General features: G+C 44.2%; 1 protein-coding gene across 1 annotated transcript in view; it reads left to right on the plus strand.

Annotated features, from left to right (window-relative positions):
* Positions 1–17,234, plus strand: part of MYO10 (myosin X) — a 151,282-nt gene that overhangs the window by 9,511 nt on the left and 124,537 nt on the right. The window contains exons 4-11 of the mRNA XM_006135809.5: positions 2,652–2,781; positions 9,551–9,669; positions 11,250–11,396; positions 11,580–11,680; positions 11,903–11,969; positions 13,341–13,433; positions 16,298–16,366; positions 16,540–16,622. Of these exons, the coding sequence (XP_006135871.3) occupies positions 2,652–2,781; positions 9,551–9,669; positions 11,250–11,396; positions 11,580–11,680; positions 11,903–11,969; positions 13,341–13,433; positions 16,298–16,366; positions 16,540–16,622 (809 nt within the window). The remainder of the gene's footprint in view (positions 1–2,651; positions 2,782–9,550; positions 9,670–11,249; positions 11,397–11,579; positions 11,681–11,902; positions 11,970–13,340; positions 13,434–16,297; positions 16,367–16,539; positions 16,623–17,234) is intronic.

The raw sequence follows: 17,234 nt of genomic DNA on the forward strand, positions 1-17,234 counted from the left end.
GACTGCATCGGAACACAGTTTAAGAAATGCTGGTGTACTAAATAACGATGCCATGCATTACCAGTTACATTAATATACATGTTCTATATCAGGGATAAGGAATGTTTAGTAAGTCAGGTTTTTTTTGGGGTGCACTAAAGCTACTTACTGACCATAAAATTATGAATCTTCCTAAAACTGTTGGTGGTCGTATATATTTATTATGCATTAGAAGAGTGTGCATTTTCTCAGATGAATGTTCTGTGGATTTTAATCGTTGTTATAATAGCTTTTCTGTGCAGACACACTAGAATAAATTCTCAGATCCTCTGCAGAGATCCCTTTCATTCTTATTTACTAAAAATGTTGTTGCAAGTCTGTGATTGGAGGACAGGTGAACAGGACAATCATCTACAAGTGAACAGAATGATCTCTTAACAGTACCTTTGAGAGCTGAAAGAGGAGAGAACAGAACAGAATTTCTTTCATAAACCCTAAACTGGCTCACTTGAGGTAGAGGTTCTTTGTGGGAAAGAAGTAATCCCGCTGCAAAAACACATATCAGTGCTGCTTGCATTTTGCAAAAAAGACACTATTGTCATTACTGGTTCAAAAAGATGATCTTTGGTCATAGTGTGCAATCATATTTGCACAGAAATACAACACACTGAAATAGCCCAATTCAAGTATATGTCACTCTCTGCATACTCCATGTCCCTGAATTAAAGTGTTTCATCAATGCAAACCACGAAATGCAGTGATTTTGCACAATCCGATTCAGATTGCAGCCCTGGTAACAGAGATGTTTGGAAAATACAAGCCATTCCAAAAAGGTTACATTTGTTTTTTGAATCCACTTCAGTCTGTTTTTCTTGCATTAATACAGGCAGTCCCCGGGTTACGTACAAGATAGGGACTGTAGGTTTGTTCTTAAGTTGAATCTGTATGTAAATCGGAACTGGCGTCCAGATTCAGCCGCTGCTCAAACTGATCAGTTTCAACAGTGGCTGAATCTGGACACCAGTTCTGACTTACATACAGATTCAACTTAAGAACCCCAGGCATCCCCAAGTCAGCTGCTGCTGAAACTGATCAGCGGCTGATTCCAGGAAGCCCGGGGCAGGGGCTTCCTGTAGTCAGCCGCTGATCAGTTTCAGCAGCGGCTGACTTGGGGACGCCTGGGGCAGAGCAGCTGGGGTGCTGCTGGGTTGGTCCAGTAGCGCCGCCACTCCTCGGCGCTACTGGACCAACCCAGCAGCACCCAAGCTGCTCTGCCCCAGGCGTCCTGATTCAGCCGCTGCTGAATCTGACCAGCAGTGGCTGAATCAGGACGCCTAGGGCAGAACAGCTGGGGTGCTGCCCGGTTGGTCCAGTAGCGCCCAGAGCGGCGCTACGGGACCAACTGGCAGCACCCCAGCTGCTGTACCACAGGTGTCCGGAGCAAAGCCACGGAGCACGGGGGCAGCGGGACAGCCCAGACGCGTCTGGGCTGTCCGCTGCCCGCGTGCTCCGCGGCTTTGCTCTGCTTTTCCCTCCCGTCCCCCTGGTCTGCAGACCAGGGGGATGGGGGGGGGGGCAAAGCAGAGTCAAGCCGCGGAGGACACGGTCAGCTGACCGCGCGCTCCGCAGCTTGGCTCTGCTTGGCTCTGCTTTGCCCCCCCCCCCCCGTCCCCCTGGTCTGCAGACCAGGGGGACGGGGGGGGGGGGGGGGCAAAGCAGAGCCAAGCAGAGCCAAGCCGCGGAGCGCGAGATCAGCTGACAGCTCAGACGTGTTCCGCCGCTTTGCTTCCTCTCCCTGGTCTGCTGGAGACCAAGGAGAGGAACGGCCCCGTTCGTAACTGCGGATCCGACGTAAGTAACTTGGGGACTGCCTGTACAATAATCAGGGCTCGCAGAACTGCGGCACAGATCGTTCTGCGCATGGGCAGATCGCCCCAATTCCAGCTCTTCCGGGTTGTAATCTATTTGCCGTGGGTGAGTAGATTACATAGTTTGTCAAGCCCTTACAATAATGCATTCCTTTACATTAAAATTTTTGTTTTGTTTGTTCCCTGTATACAGCAGGACAGTAGTCATTCTTATTTTGTCCATCCATAAACCCACTAATTTTTACAAAAAACTGCCTCATACCAGTTAATAGAGAACAATAATAAGTTTTACCACTAAGACTTTGTTAGTTTCTCAACATATAATGCAGAGTGAGAGTGTGATAAATAAAACTAAATTACAGTGCACTGACAAATTAAATTGCATGATACATGTTTTGTTGCCTCTATGACTAATCTGCAAATCTGGTTTCCTCCAGTTGCTAGTATAAATTAGGGGGCTTTTTTTACTATGGCCCTGATCCTACAAAGTATCCAAGCATGTGCATAACTTTAATCAAATTTTGTTGCAGTGGTGTAGCTCCTTAGAGGATCAGTGACAGTCAAGAAAAGGACATTTTAAAGATGTCATTGTGCTGCTCATGTGCTTAAAGTTTCATATATCGTGTGAAAATGCTTTTGTGGATTGAGGCCTAAAAGAAGAAATGCATTTGCTGTTCCTATTTCTCTGTTCTTATGTCTTTCAAATGCTAAAGGCTGTAAAACTCAGTTGTGTAATTCATCTCCTTCAGATTCTGGTTCACCAATAAAAATCAAGTTCAAACTGAAAGAAATATTTTCTTTCAGACTGCAATGGAAGTGATGCAGTTCAGCAAGGAGGAGGTGCGAGAAGTTCTTAGGCTGCTAGCTGGCATTCTGCATCTAGGGAACATTGAATTTATCACTGCTGGTGGGGCACAGGTGTCCTTCAAAACAGGTGAGATTGTTATGGGATGAGGAAATGTCCATTATTGATTAATAGCAGTGTTGGAAACCACACAGGACAACAAAGTCTCTGATTCCTTTCAGGGTCTGTGAAAGATGGTTTAAATGCCATTGTTTTATGTAAATTAAATGAATTACTATTTGGAGGGCAGAACTGTCACCGCTGTCTACTTTCCATTTTCTTTACTTTATGGATTTCATAGCATTCTGTGTTGTTTCACTCAGTTTTCAGTGTACAGTTAGTCAAGTTTCCCTTCTTAGTTGTGTGGGTGCTTCATTGAGTAATGGAGGAAATGAGCAAATTTTAAGAAATAGGAAAAAAGAGATGTTATATCCCTAACAAATTAGCAAGGATGTTCAGGGACAGATGAAAATCCTGAAAACATTTAACTGATAGAATTATGTGTAGTATTGAAGAGGAGCTGGTGGTTGTGGTACATGCAGGTACCAATGACATAGAGAAGGGTAGGAGAGAGACCCTGGAGGCCAAATTTAGGACCTCAGTGGTAGTGATAAGATATTGAAATCTAGGACCTCAATGGTAGTGTTCACTTAAATGCTTCCAGACCAACAGAATGCTTACAGACTGGCAGAAGTACAGGGTCTCAGTGCGAGGATGAGATGATGGTGTAGGGAGGAAGGGTTTAGATTGATTAGGAACTGGGGAAACTTTTGGGAAAGGGAGAAGCCTATAACAGGAAGGATGGGCTCCACCTAAACCAAAATGGAACCAGCTTGCTGGGATTTAAAATTAAAAAGGTTGTTGAGCAGTATTTAAACTAAGGGCTCGGGGAAAGCTGACAGGTGCAGAGGAGCACATGTATCAGACAAAGATGGTCTATAAATAGAGATTCCCTATGTCCTAGTGAAGAGAGAGGATGGAAGATGATAAAATATGGATAAGAGTTGATGAGAAACAGTCAAATGAAAAAACTCCATTCAGTCACATGATGTAATAGTTTTTAAAGTGCTTACAAGTCTAGATAAGAAGATGGGTGAACTTGTATTAAATGAGGATAGTGCTAAAATAGACATCATAGAAGCTTGGTGAAATGAGGATAATCAATGGGACACACTAATGCCAGAGTACAAAAGTTATCTGAAGGGCAGAACAGGTTCTGCTGGTGGGGGAGCGACATTGTATATGAAAGAAAGCAGAGAATCAAATGATGTAAAAATCTTAAATGAACCAAACTGTTCTATAGAGTCTCTATGGATAGTATTTCCATGCTCTAATAATCTGAATATAGCAGTAGGGACATATCACCAACCTTCTGACCAGGATGGTGACAGTTACTATGAAGTGCTAAGGGAGATTAGAGAGGCTATAAAATAAACTCAGTAATAGTGGGGGATTTCAACTATCCCCTTATTGACTGGGTGCACGTCACCTCCAGACGGGATGCAGAGATCAAATTTCTTGATACCTTAAATGACTGCTTCTTGAGCTGCTGGTTCTGGAACCTACAAGAGGAGAGGCAATTCCTGATTTAGTCCTAAGTGGAGTGCAGGATCTGGTCCAAATGGTGAATATAGCTGGCCTTGTTTGGAAATAATGGCCGGAATATAATTAAATTTAACATCCCTATGGTGGGAAAAACACCACAGCAGCCCAACACCGTGGAATTTAATTTCACAAAGGGAAACTACACAAAAATGAGATTAGTTAGAAATTAAAATGTACAGTGCCCAAAAGTAAAATACATGCAATCTGCATGGAAACTTTTCAGTCACCAAAATAATGGCTCAACTTAAATGTATACCCCAATTTTTAAAAAAACCCACACACACAAAGAGAAGCAAAAAAGTGCCCACCATGGCTTAACAACCAAGTAAAAGAAGCAGAGAGTGATAAAAAGGCATTGTTTAAAAAGTGGAATATAAATGCTAGTGAGAAAAATAGAAAGGAGCATAAACTCTGGCAAATGAAGTATAAAATTATAATTAGGAAGGCCAAAAAGGAATGTGAAGAACAGCTAGGCAAAAACTTAAGTACAGTAAAACTCCAATGGCCCGGCACTCCTGATGGTCCGGCACCATCAGGAGCCCGGAAGTGCTCCGGGCAGCCGGACCATTGGAGCTGCTCTGCCCCCAGGTTCTCTGATTCAGCCGCTGCTAAAACTGACCAGTGGCTGAATCGGGGACGCCTAGGGCAGAACAGTTGGGACGCTACCAGGTTGGTCCCATAGCGCTGCCCTTCGGGGCTGCAGGACCCAACCCGACAGCGCCCCAGGTGTCCCCAATTCAGCTGCTGCTGAAACTGACCAGCGGCTGATTCCAGGAAGCCTGAGGCAGAGCTGCTCTGCCCCGGCTTCCGGGAATCAGCCCCTGATCAGTTTCAGCAGCGGCTAACTTGGGTACACCTGAGCAGGTGGGGTGCTGCCGGGTTGGTCTCACAGCGCCAAGGGTTGGCGCTACCAGACCAACCCGGCAGCGCCCCAGCTGCTCTGCCCCAGGCATCAGGATTCAGCCGCTGTAGGAACTGACCAGCGGCTGACTCCAGGAAGCCCGGGGCAGAGCAACTCTGCCTCGGGCTTCCTGGAGTCAGCTGCTGATCAGTTTCAGCAGCGGCTGACTTGGGGACACCTGGGGTAGAGCAGCTGGGGTGCTGCCGGGTTGGTCCAGTAGCGCTGCACCTCGGCGCTGTGGGACCAACCTCGCAGCGCCCCAGCTGCTCTGTCCCAGGCGTCCTGATTCAGGCTGAAACTGACCAGAGGCTGACTCCAGGAAGCCCGGGGCAGAGCAGCTCTGCCTCGGGCTTCCTGGAGTCAGCCGCTGATCAGTATCAGCAGCGGCTGACTTGGGGACACCAGGGGCAGAGCAGCTGGGGTGCAGCCGGGTAGTTCCAGTAGCGCCGAGGGGTGGCGCTGTGGGACCAACCCGGCAGCACCCCAGCTGCTCTGCCCCTGGCGTCCCCAAGAGCACCTGGGGTGTTGCCGGGTTGGTCTCGCTGCACCAAGGGTCGGCGCTACCGGACCAACCCGGCAGCACTCCAGCTGCTCTGCTGCAGGCGTCCCCGATTCAGCCGCTGCTGAAACTGACCAGCAGCGGCTGAATCAGGGACGCCTGGGGCAGAGCCGGACTATCGGAAGGGGGGGCTATGAGGGGTCTGGGGTGGCATCCCCCCCACCCCAGATCCCTCATAGCCCCCCCTTCCGATAGTCCGGCAAATCTGATAATCCGGCACCCCCTGGGTCCTAAAGGTGCTGGATTATCGGAAGTTTACTGTAGTAGAAAAACATTTTTTAAGAACATCAGAAGCAGGGGCCCTGCTAAACAATCAGTGGGGCCACCGGACAATTGAGATTCCAAAGAAATGTTCAAGGACAATGAGCTTGTTGTTCAAAAACTAAATAAATTCTTTGCATTGGTCTTCATGGCTGAGGACACGAGATTGGTTTAGGTTTGGAAATCTTTCTTTTTAGGTGACAAATCTAAGGAACTGTCTCAGATTGAGGTGTTACTAGAGGAGGTTTTGGAACAACTTGATATGTTAACAATAACAAGTCACCAGGACCAGATGGTATTCTCCCAAGAATTCTGAAAGAACTCAGATGTGAAATTGCAGAACTACTCTTTGTGGTCTGTAACCTGTCCTTTAAATCATCTTCTGTTCCAAATGACCTGGAGGATAGCTAATGTGACACTAATTTTCTAAAAGGGCTTCAGAGATGATCTTGGTAATTACAAGATGGTAAGTCTGACTTCAGTACTGAGCAAATTGGTTGAAACTATAGTAAAGAACAGAATTGTCAGACACATAGATGAACATAATTTGTTGGAGGGAAAGCCAATATGTTTTCTGTAAAGGGAAATCATGCCTCACCAATCAACTAGCATTCTTGGAGGAGGTAAACAAGTATGTGGACAGGGAGGTTCCAGTGGATAAAGTTTAGGTGGATTTCCAGAAAGCCTTTGACCAAGTCCTTCACCAAAGGCTCTTAAGTAAAGTAAGCTGTCATGGGATAAGAAGGAAGGTCCTGTCATGGACTGATAACTGGCTAAAAAACAGGAAACAAAGGGTAGGAATAAATGGTTAGTTTTCAGAATGGAGAGGGGTAACTAGTGGTACCCTATTCAGCATATTCATAGATGATCTGGAGAGAGGGGTAAACAGTGAGGTGGCAAAGTTTGCAGATGATAAAAATCTTGCTCAAGATAGTTAAGTCCAAAGCCGACTGTGAAGAGCTTCAAAAGAGTTCAGAAAACTAGGTGACTGAGCACCAAAATGGCAAATGAATTTTAATGTTGATAAATACAAAGCAATGCACCTTGGAAAACATAATGCCAATTACAGGCAGTCCCCGACTTACGTGGATCCGACTTATGTCGGATCCGCACTTACGAACGGGGCTTTCTCGCGCCAGAGGTCGGGGCGAGAAAGCCCCGTTCGTAAGCTGCTCCGGTGCCCCTGGTCTGCTGGAGACCATCTCCAGCAGACCAGGGGCACCGAGCGGGTTCCCACGCTTCTGAGGCTTTGCCAGAGCAAAGCCTCAGAGGCGCGGGGAACCGCCGCTGCTGCCGCTTCAGTCTGGGTGCCTGTGGTCTGCTGGGGACCGTCCCCAGCAGACCACAGGCACCCAGACTGAAGCGGCAGCAGCGGCGGTTCCCCGCGCCTCTGAGGCTTTGCTCTGGCAAAGCCTCAGAGGCGCGGGACCCCCCGCGGCTGCGGCTTCAGTCCGGGAGCCTGTGGTATGCTGGGTACCGTCCCCAGCAGACCACAGGCACCCAGACTGAAGCCGCAGCCGCGGCGGGGTCCCTCGCCTCTGAGGCTTTGCCAGAGCAAAGCCTCAGAGGCGCGGCACCCCGCTGCCGCTGCGGCTCTGCTCCCCGTGTCCCTGGTCTGCTGGGAGGGGGGGGGCGCAGCTAGTGTGTCCCCCCCCCCCCAGCAGACCAGGCTTTTGTTTTGGACTCTGGGGCAGAGCAGCTGGGGCGCTGCCGATTGGTCCTGCAGCACCCGCTCTGGGCGCTACTGGACCAACCCGGCAGCACCCCAGCTACTCTGCCCCAGGCGTCCCCAAGTCAGCTTCTGCTGAAACTGACCAGCGCTGACTACAGGAAGCATGAGGCAGAGTTGCTCTGCCCCGGGCTTCCTGGAATCAGCTGCTGATCAGTTTCAGCAGCAGCTGACTTGGGGACGCCTGGGGTTCTTAAGTTGATTCTGTATGTAAGTCAGAACTGGCGGTCAGTTTCAGCAGTGTCTGAATCTGGACGCCAGTTCCGACTTACATACAGATTCAACTTAAGAACAAACCTACAGTCCCTATCTTGTACGTAACCCGGGGACTGCCTGTATATGTATAAAATGATGGGAATTAAATTGGCTATTACCACTTGAGAGAGATTTTGAAGTCATTGCACATAGTTTTCAGAAAACATCCGCTCAATATGCAGCGGCAGTCAATAAAGCAAACAGAAAGTAAGGAATCATTAAGAAAGGAATACAGAATAAGACTGTGACTCTTATTGCCTCTGTATAAACCCACACTATGCCCATATCTTGAATATTGTGTACAGATGTGGTTGCCTCATATAAAAAAAGATGTCTTCGCATTGAATATAGTGCAGAAAAGGGCAACAAAAATTATTAGGGATATGGAATGGCTGCCATATGAGAATAATTTAATAAAACTGGGACATCTCTGCTTGGAAAAGAGATGGCTAAAGGGGGATATGATAAGGTCTATAAAACCATGACTAGCTTGGAGAAAGTAAATAAGAAAGTGTTATTTACTTGTTCCCATAATTAGCCGGGATGGGCAGGGATGGTGTCCTTAGAAGCTGGAAATAGGCAACAGTGGATGGATCACCTTTTCATTCACTCCCTCTGGGGCACCTGGCATTGGCCACTGTCAGGAGACAGGATACTGAGCTGTGTGGACCTTTGGTCTGACTTGGTATGGCTGTTCTTATGTACTTAACTGTGAAGGGTGGCTGATGGGAGCCAGGTGTGGTTCCCTGATTAAGGGCTGCCGGCCTCCAGTGGAAATTAGAACAGGAGTGGAGCTCAGTGGTTAGGGTGACCATCCGTCCTGTTTTTACTTAAGGGCTGTTCCCGGCATCCCAACTTTTTTTTTTAAAGGGCACATTTTTCCATATTTCCCCCTCAGCAGGGGGCAGAGAGGAGCAGCCAGAATTCAGGGCTTCAGCCACTGAAGTCCCAGCACCAGTCGCTCCTCTCCCCGCCCCACCCAGCATGTTGCATGGTTGAACTTCATCCCTGCAGTGGAGGAAGGAACTGCCAGCACCTGAAGTTTCAGCTGCTGCAGCCCCGACTGCCAATGGCTCCTTTCGTCATCTATTCTGGGGCTATAGCCCCAAGCACCCCCAAATGCTGGTGGCTCCTTTCCCCCCACCCCACCCTGTGGGGCTGGAGCCCCGAATGCTGGCAGCTCTCCCCCCCCCCCCAACACGGGGCTGGAGCCCTGAGTGTGCCCCTCCCCTCAGGACTGAAGCCCCAAGCACCAGCAGCCCCTCTCTTGGTGTCCCATATTTGGCCTGGGGAAATACAGTCACCCTATCAATGGTACCCACAGTCTCTTCTCTTAAGCTGGAGATGAAAGGGGCTGATGTAGAAGGAACATACATCACCTCTGCTAGCACTTTGCACTTCAGCATGGTAGAGAATCCAACTCATATTTTTCTAATTTCTGTCAGAAGCAGCTATGTGGCTGCTTGTACTTATAGTAGGTTACAAAATGTTGAGAGAATTGTCTTTCCACATACCTGTGTGTATTTATTTTTGCCTCCTTTTTTGCTAGCTCTGAGTAGATCTGCAGAGTTACTTGGGCTGGACTCAACACAACTGACTGAAGTATTGACACAGAGATCAATGATACTCAGGGGAGAAGAAATCTTAACACCTCTCAGCATACAACAGGTAAAGATATACCATTCTGGATTTATTTTTAACAAAACAATTGAGGTGGACCTCCAGCTGATGTAAAACCAGCATAGTGTTCCATTGAGGTCAAGGACTACAATGAACTGATAGCTTGAAGCATGTATAAGGACTTGTCTGCTCAGGGGCACTGAGAAAAATTAATCTGAATTAACAAAATTTGAATGAAAGGGGTCTTCATTCTGTGTCCTAAAAGGAACTTAATTTGCTTTAACTAAACCAGTTTTAATTCTCATCTTTGGTCAGTGGGGATTAATGTTCTTCAACAACCCCAAGTAGACAAACCCTAAGAAGCTGATGTTAAAATTTTAGTCAGATACTTTGTTAGGGAGTATCGGTGGGGGAGTAGCCGTATTAGTCTGTATCTGCAAAAAATAAAAATGCCGGAAAAGAGCGTCTACACTGGCCCCAATCCTCCGGAAAAAAGCCCTTTTCCGGAGGATCTCTTATTCCTACTTTGAAGTAGATGAAGGTGCTTTGAAGTAGGAATAAGAGATCCTCCGGAAAAGGGCTTTTTTCCGGAGGATCGGGGCCAGTGTAGACGCTCTTTTCCGGCTTTTCTAAAAGCCGGAAAAAAGCGGTGGACATTTTTATTTAAATGCCGCGGGGGATATTTAAATCCCCCGCAGATTTCCCTATTACGACCTGTGAAATTAGCATGCCCCTTTCGGAAAAGGGGCCAGTGTAGACGAGCCCTAACAGATTTATTTGGGCATAAGCTTCCATGGGCAGAAATCCACTTTCTCAGATAAATCTGAGCATGGGGTTACATTCCTGACCATGCTGGCTAATGACCATTGATATTCTCCATGAACTGACCTACTTCTTTTTTAATGCAGATATATTTTCATCCATGGCAATGAGTTCCATAATTAATTGCATATTGTGTGAAAAAGTACTTCCTCTTTATTTGTATTAAACTTGCTGCCTGTTAATTTTATCGGGCAACTACTAGTTTGTGAAACTGTGGAAAAACACTTAAATAGCACTTTTCACTTTTTCCGCACTTTTCATTTTTTCCACACCATTCATGATTTTATAGATCTCTATAGAAGAGCAGGAAACCCTTCCTTTAAGGTTACATGACACTTTTCAGTATAACGACCGTGTTTTTAGTTGCCTATGACTTTGTCAGACTGAACCATTTGGATTAAAATTTCCCAAGCAAGATGCCTATCCATGCTCAGTTTATTCTGGAAAGTTTCAGCAAAATATGATTCAGTGATTTCTGAGAATGAGATTAGGGAAAAGTGTACATTCCTAAATATGTTAAATATAAAGGAGCCAAATTTAGGTAGCACAGGTACTCTTAATTGCATTATTTTGTAATTTTTGAATGTTTGACTTTGAAACCTTAGCTTATTTTTAAATTTAATACAAATACTGAATTATAACTCACAGTGGATCACAGTTAGTGATTTAATCGTAATCAATTTGATGAAAATATGAAACTGTATGGTATTCTTCACTGCACTGTGGAAAGGACGCTGTATAAAGGACACTGGTAAAATGTGATTTCTAAGTAAGTTATTATGCTGTGTATTACCTATCTAATGCAGGCGGTGGATAGCAGAGATTCTGTGGCAATGGCACTTTACTCCCAGTGTTTTGCATGGGTTATTAAAAAAATCAACAGCAGGATCAGAGGCAAAGAAGATTTCAAGTCCATCGGAATTCTAGATATATTTGGATTTGAAAACTTTGAGGTATGTTCCAAAAAATTGCTGAGAATTAATTCTTTAATTTGTATCTATGCCATTGTTCAACAATTCCACATAATTTCTCTGGAACTGGATTATCAAATGTTTTATGACTCAAAACAAATCAGTTTATCCTTTACAAAACAAATGTTTTTTGAAGTATTTACTTTTAAATGTCTGGTCTTTTAGGTTAATCGTTTTGAGCAGTTCAATATTAACTATGCAAATGAAAAGCTTCAGGAATATTTCAACAAGCACATTTTTTCCTTGGAGCAACTGGAATATAGCAGGTAAGAATTAAAGCTGGAGTTTGAAAGGTGCCTAGGGAAGAGAAATACTCTAATCTATGAAATTCATGTGCCCTAGTCCCATGAGCACCTTTTAAAAATCCAGGCCTATAGCTGAATATCATTTTAGAAACCAATTGATTTTAATTTTACTTGGCATAGCAAAAATATACCCTGAACATGTTTGTAATTAAGAATAAAATGCCCCCTCTTTCTTTATACTAGAGAAGGACTAGTTTGGGAAGATATTGACTGGACAGACAACGGAGAGTGCCTGGACCTTATTGAAAAGGTAATAAAATATTTGATATTGTGGGATGTCTGGATAAATGACTATATTCTCAAGGGCTGTGTCTAGACTGGCAAGTTTTTCCACAAAAGCAGTTGCGGAAAAGCGCATCTAGATTGGCACGGACGCTTTTCCGCAAAAACGCTTTTGCTCAAAAGCATCCGTGCCAATCTAGACGCTCTTTTCTGCAAATGCTTTTAACGGAAAACTTTTCCATTAAAAGCATTTGCAGAAAATCATGCCAGTCTAGATATAGCCAAGGTGTTTTCATTATTTGAGTGAGCAGGAGTTTTAAAGCAGTATATGATCTTAAATTTCTTTTCCTAAATGTAGAATTTTGCTTTTCGGTGTGTCTAGTCTTCTTTTATTGCCTATATTCCCCCCTGCCACAGTGTCTCCAGGTCACTTTTTCAATTTAGTTCTGTCTTGCTGTGTTTTTATTAGCACCTCTCCCCTAGATTTGTTTCATCAATAAAACTGATTATGATTTAACAAATACCAAAAGCAAAAACAAAAAACAAAAAGCCCTACACCCCACAGAACATGGAACGGCATGAAACAGTTTCAAGGAGTGTTGATATGTATGAATGCATATGGTTTTGATTGGGTCTAGAGAAAGGTGATTCAAGTGATCTATTCAAGTGCTTTCCTTGGAATCAGTAACTCATTATTTTCTGTCCCCGCTCAATAGTGACTCTGGGGCACAGGACAGGCTACTTAAACTCAGCATCCCATACAGTAGAACTATACCAGCTGCCCACTTCCTAAGGGTGTTGTGAGAATTAATCAATGTGTGTAAAGTACTTATAAAAGATTAGATGTGGTGGTGTTTATTATCATTTGTATTCAGCTGGTTTTAAAAGATTCTGGGAACCTTAAAAGAGCCTGAGATCAGGAGGCAATCATCAGTAACTGACTTAAAAAAGACACTGGTTTCACCACGGACAGAAGCAGCTTGGTGTACCACTTTGAGGTGTTCCTCAAACCTCAGGCTGAGAATACTTGTGCAAATACCACATGGCAATTTCTAGAGATTCAGAATACAGCTCCAATTGAACTATTGGCTCACCCAAAGCAAATAAATCCCCTTCACTTAAACAATGACTTTGTACTAAAAAAGTACTTCAGTGTCTGCTTTTTCCTCCATTGTTTTATCTTTACCTACTTTATGTTCCTTTTCTCTAACAGTGTTATAACTTCCTGTGAGAATTTTATGGTATAGTGGTTCATTTATGTTCTCTTGATGCATTCTGTTTGACAGTATCTTAAAGGCTATTTTCACACATATACAAGAACTTTCCAAGCTATTGGAAAGATCACGTAAATGCCGTATGAATTAATTCAGCTTTGTTCTCTTTATTTTTACTGATCTAGAAACTTGGTCTGCTAGCACTGATCAATGAAGAGAGCCATTTTCCTCAAGCAACTGACTCCACCTTGTTGGAAAAGTTACACTCCCAACATGCTGTATGTTGTATTCTAATTTATTTTGTGTGTCATTTGTAAGGTTTTTTGTTTCTACAGATGTTTGTGATTCATATGCTCGGATGTGTAATATTCCAATACATATTAGGCATAATTCTATTTCTGGTAAAATCAGTGACCAAGTCATTTGCTTTAGTGGAAGCAAGATGGAGTTTTTTATCTGAAAATTCACAATCTGGATGTAGGGTTGCCAGATGGTTGAACCAAAAATACCGAACCCCCTCTCCCCCCCAAAAAAACACCGGGAAAAAAATTTTGTTGAAGAAAAAAAAAAGAGACTTATTAAGCAATAAATAAATAAATAATAAAACAGCATGGCCCCTTTCAGAGTGAATGCAGTCAGAATAAGAATAGGAACAGGGGAGTGGTTGAGCACTAAGACCCAGTGGAGGCATTGCTTCCCTTTGGTTTTTTTGCTGGCAGCCATTTTGTGTTCTTAGAACTTAGGGTACGTCTAGACTACATGTCTCTGTCACCAGAGGCATGTAGATTAGGCTACCAGGCATAGGAAAATGAAGCGGCGATTTAAATAATTGCCGCTTCATTTAAATTTACATGGCTGCCGCGCTGAGCCGACAAACAGCTGATCAGCTGTTTGTCGGCTCAGCGCGGCAGCCATGTAAATTTAAATGAAGCGGCGATTATTTAAATCGCCGCTTCATTTTCCTATGTCTGGTAGCCTCATCTACATGCCTCTGGTGACAGAGGCATGTAGTCTAGACGTATCCTTAGCTCCCCTGCAGAACCAAGTAAGCATGCTTTTGGGGGGCTGGGAGTGTTGGGGGCCAGGCACTGAGTGTTTGTAGGGTTGCCAGGTGTCTGGTATTTTCGCCTCCTGGCTGGGAAAAAATCAGAAAATACTGGACATTTTAGGTGTCCGGTATTTTCTGAAGTTTTTTACTGGACAGGAGCTGAAAATACCAGACTGTCCGGGTCAATACCAGACACCTGGCAACCCTATGTGGATGTAGAAACTTTCATATGCATAGATAAGTACTAGTAGACTTACCTGGTGCTGCCCAGGTCCATCAGGCTGGCAGTGTGGGAGTTGCAGGACTCAGGGCATTATGGATGGGGTGTAGAGATGCAAGAGAGAGGGTTGGGAGGTGAAAAATGGAGCATGGTGTGGAGACCCATCCTGCACGGGCCTTTTCTTTCCTCCCCCAGCCCTCCCCAATGGCCAACAAGGGCCTTTTTTCTCCTCCCAGCCCCCTTCTCCAGCCACCAGGGTCCTCTTCCCCCAACACTATGGCCAAGGGCTAGGAGGGGTGAAAGGATTTGGAGCAAGGGGGCTAGTTACTTGGTATGCTGGTAGGCAAGATGGCAGAGCCCCAGCACTGCTGGCTACTCCTTTGTTTGTACTGTTGCCCTCAGTGGACACTCTGCAGCATAGCTCTCCCCTGCAGGCTCATTGCCTCCAGTGGCCACTATCATATCAGGTCCTTTGGAACAGTAACCCTCCCTTTGCATGTTATGGAAAACAGCTGGGGCTTCTGGTTGTCCTGGTACAACCAAAATTTTCTTGAAGTTAGGAAAAGAAGAAGCTGCACATCAAATTTACCTTTTGGGAGAAGTTCTTGAACAAATGGACACACAGACAGAAACCTTAAAATACACACATGTATATTTATGAAAAGGTAGTGAAATAGGCCAGATGCTAATCTCAACTATACCAATGTAAATCCAGAGTAACTCTATTACTTTTCCAGCGTTATTCCAGATTTGCAATGATATAACAGATTGGAATTTGGCCCACTGTCAATTATTTGACAATGTCTGTCTTCCATATTTAGATGATTATTACCTTTATAGTACAAGGGCCCCTTTAATGCTAAGTGAAGATGGGGGAGGTAATATCTTTTATTGGACCAACTTCTATTGGCAAGAGAGATGAGCTTTCAAGCTACACAGAGCTCTTACTCAGACCTTGGAAAGATGTGCCCGAGTAAAAGCTCAAAAATTTGTTTCTCTTGCCAGCAGATGTGGATCCAATAAAAGATATTACACACCCACCTTGTGTCTCTAATATCCTGGGACCAACTTGGTCACAACAAATACTTTGATACAAGAATAATGCTGTGTTCACAACCATCTAACCTCACAGCAGCCAGTTAAAACAAATCCTTCTTATCCACTGTGTGATCACTGATCACTTTGCCAAATGGTTTATGGTTAGTCTAATGTCTTTTAGTGTACTATAAATCTCCCATTACTGTGTTCGAAGCAGCTCCAGATTAACAAATCTTATTACCGAGCCTACATCAAGACTGCAGGCTTCTTTCAGAAGACGCTTTTCTTCTAGAAAAACTTCTTTCAAAGGAGAGCATCCACACAGTCAAAGTGCATTGAAAAAGTGATCTGCTTTTTCAAAAGATAGCATCCACATTGATTGGATGCTCTCTTGCATTTCAGGTGTGAGTACTATGGATGGAGTGGCCAGTAGGGCACTTGTACTTTTTCCTGGCGGCTTCTTATTTTGGAAAAAATCCCTTTTCCCCATCCACACACGCCTTTTTCGAAAGAGCTCTTTTGGAAAAAGGCTTCTTCCTCATAGAAAGAGGTTTACCACTGTTGGAAAAAATCCTGCGTTCTTTTGACTTTCTATATACTATATGCTTTCTGTATTGCAGTGTGGACATAAATGTAGTTTTTCCAGAAAAACTCGGCAGTGTAGACATACCCCAATATAGAAATGGTTGATTGTTCTTAGAGCATTGACTTTTTAGGATGTTCAATGTAAGACAAGTTTGGACAAATTTAGGTTGACAACAAATTGGCCCTTTACATGGATTTCATTTGCTTTCCCCACTGAATTCCTTAAATGTTTTTATTCTTCCTTAAATTAGAACAATTCCTTTTATGTGAAACCAAGAGTCGCTGTTCACAACTTTGGAGTGAAACACTACGCCGGTGAGGTAACTTTCTTTTTGTCATTTGGTAAAATGCTTCCAAATAGTGTGTCAGAATCACAGCCACTTATACATTAACTGAAAGATTCTGTTCCCTCAATGGTCTTTATGCTACTGCCTTTGTGAGAGCTACTTTAATGACTGCACTTTTTATTTGAGCCTGTTCTGCTCTTTACTAGGTCCAGTATGATGTCAGAGGAATCTTAGAGAAAAACAGAGATACTTTCAGAGATGATCTCCTAAACTTGTTACGTGAAAGCAAGTATGTTGGTGCATCCTGCAATGGTCTTGGGTGGTACCACATGTCTGGATTTCAATGAGAGTTGAGAGCAATGCATATAGCATAGGATGGGACATTTACTGAGGACAAGTGAGCATTATACAAGTGGCCAAGGAGATAGGAACTTAGTAAATGTCTCTTTTGAACAGTTCTAAATATAATACCACTTGACCATTTTGGGCCAGATTCTGATTCCCTTGTCAGAGTATCTTATTTCTAGTGATTGTAGTGTGTCTATTAGAGGAGAGAGGTACTACTCAGTCTGAGTAAATGTATTAGAATCTGGCCCATGATACTTCATGTTTTTTGGGTGCTTTACCAAACATATATGTAATTTTTTTTAAAGTGTGTCTCATGAGGCCTGATGTTGCATTTCTTGCACTTTCATGACCCCTACTTTCTTGGAGTTTTGGTGCACATGGAATTGAAGACTAGGCCTGTGGACTTTCTGTTCATTGTTTGTACAATGCCTACCTCTGTGGGGTCCTTGTCTGGGAGGAGGGTTCCTTGGTTATACAGTAGCACAAATAAAGACAACAGCAATATAGTAAGCGATTCACAGGGAGATTTCCAGGGATTTAATTGGATATGTCC

Source organism: Pelodiscus sinensis, chromosome 2, assembly GCF_052426305.1.
Source record: "Pelodiscus sinensis isolate ZL-2025 chromosome 2, ASM5242630v1, whole genome shotgun sequence".
NCBI classification, from domain to species: domain Eukaryota; kingdom Metazoa; phylum Chordata; order Testudines; family Trionychidae; genus Pelodiscus; species Pelodiscus sinensis.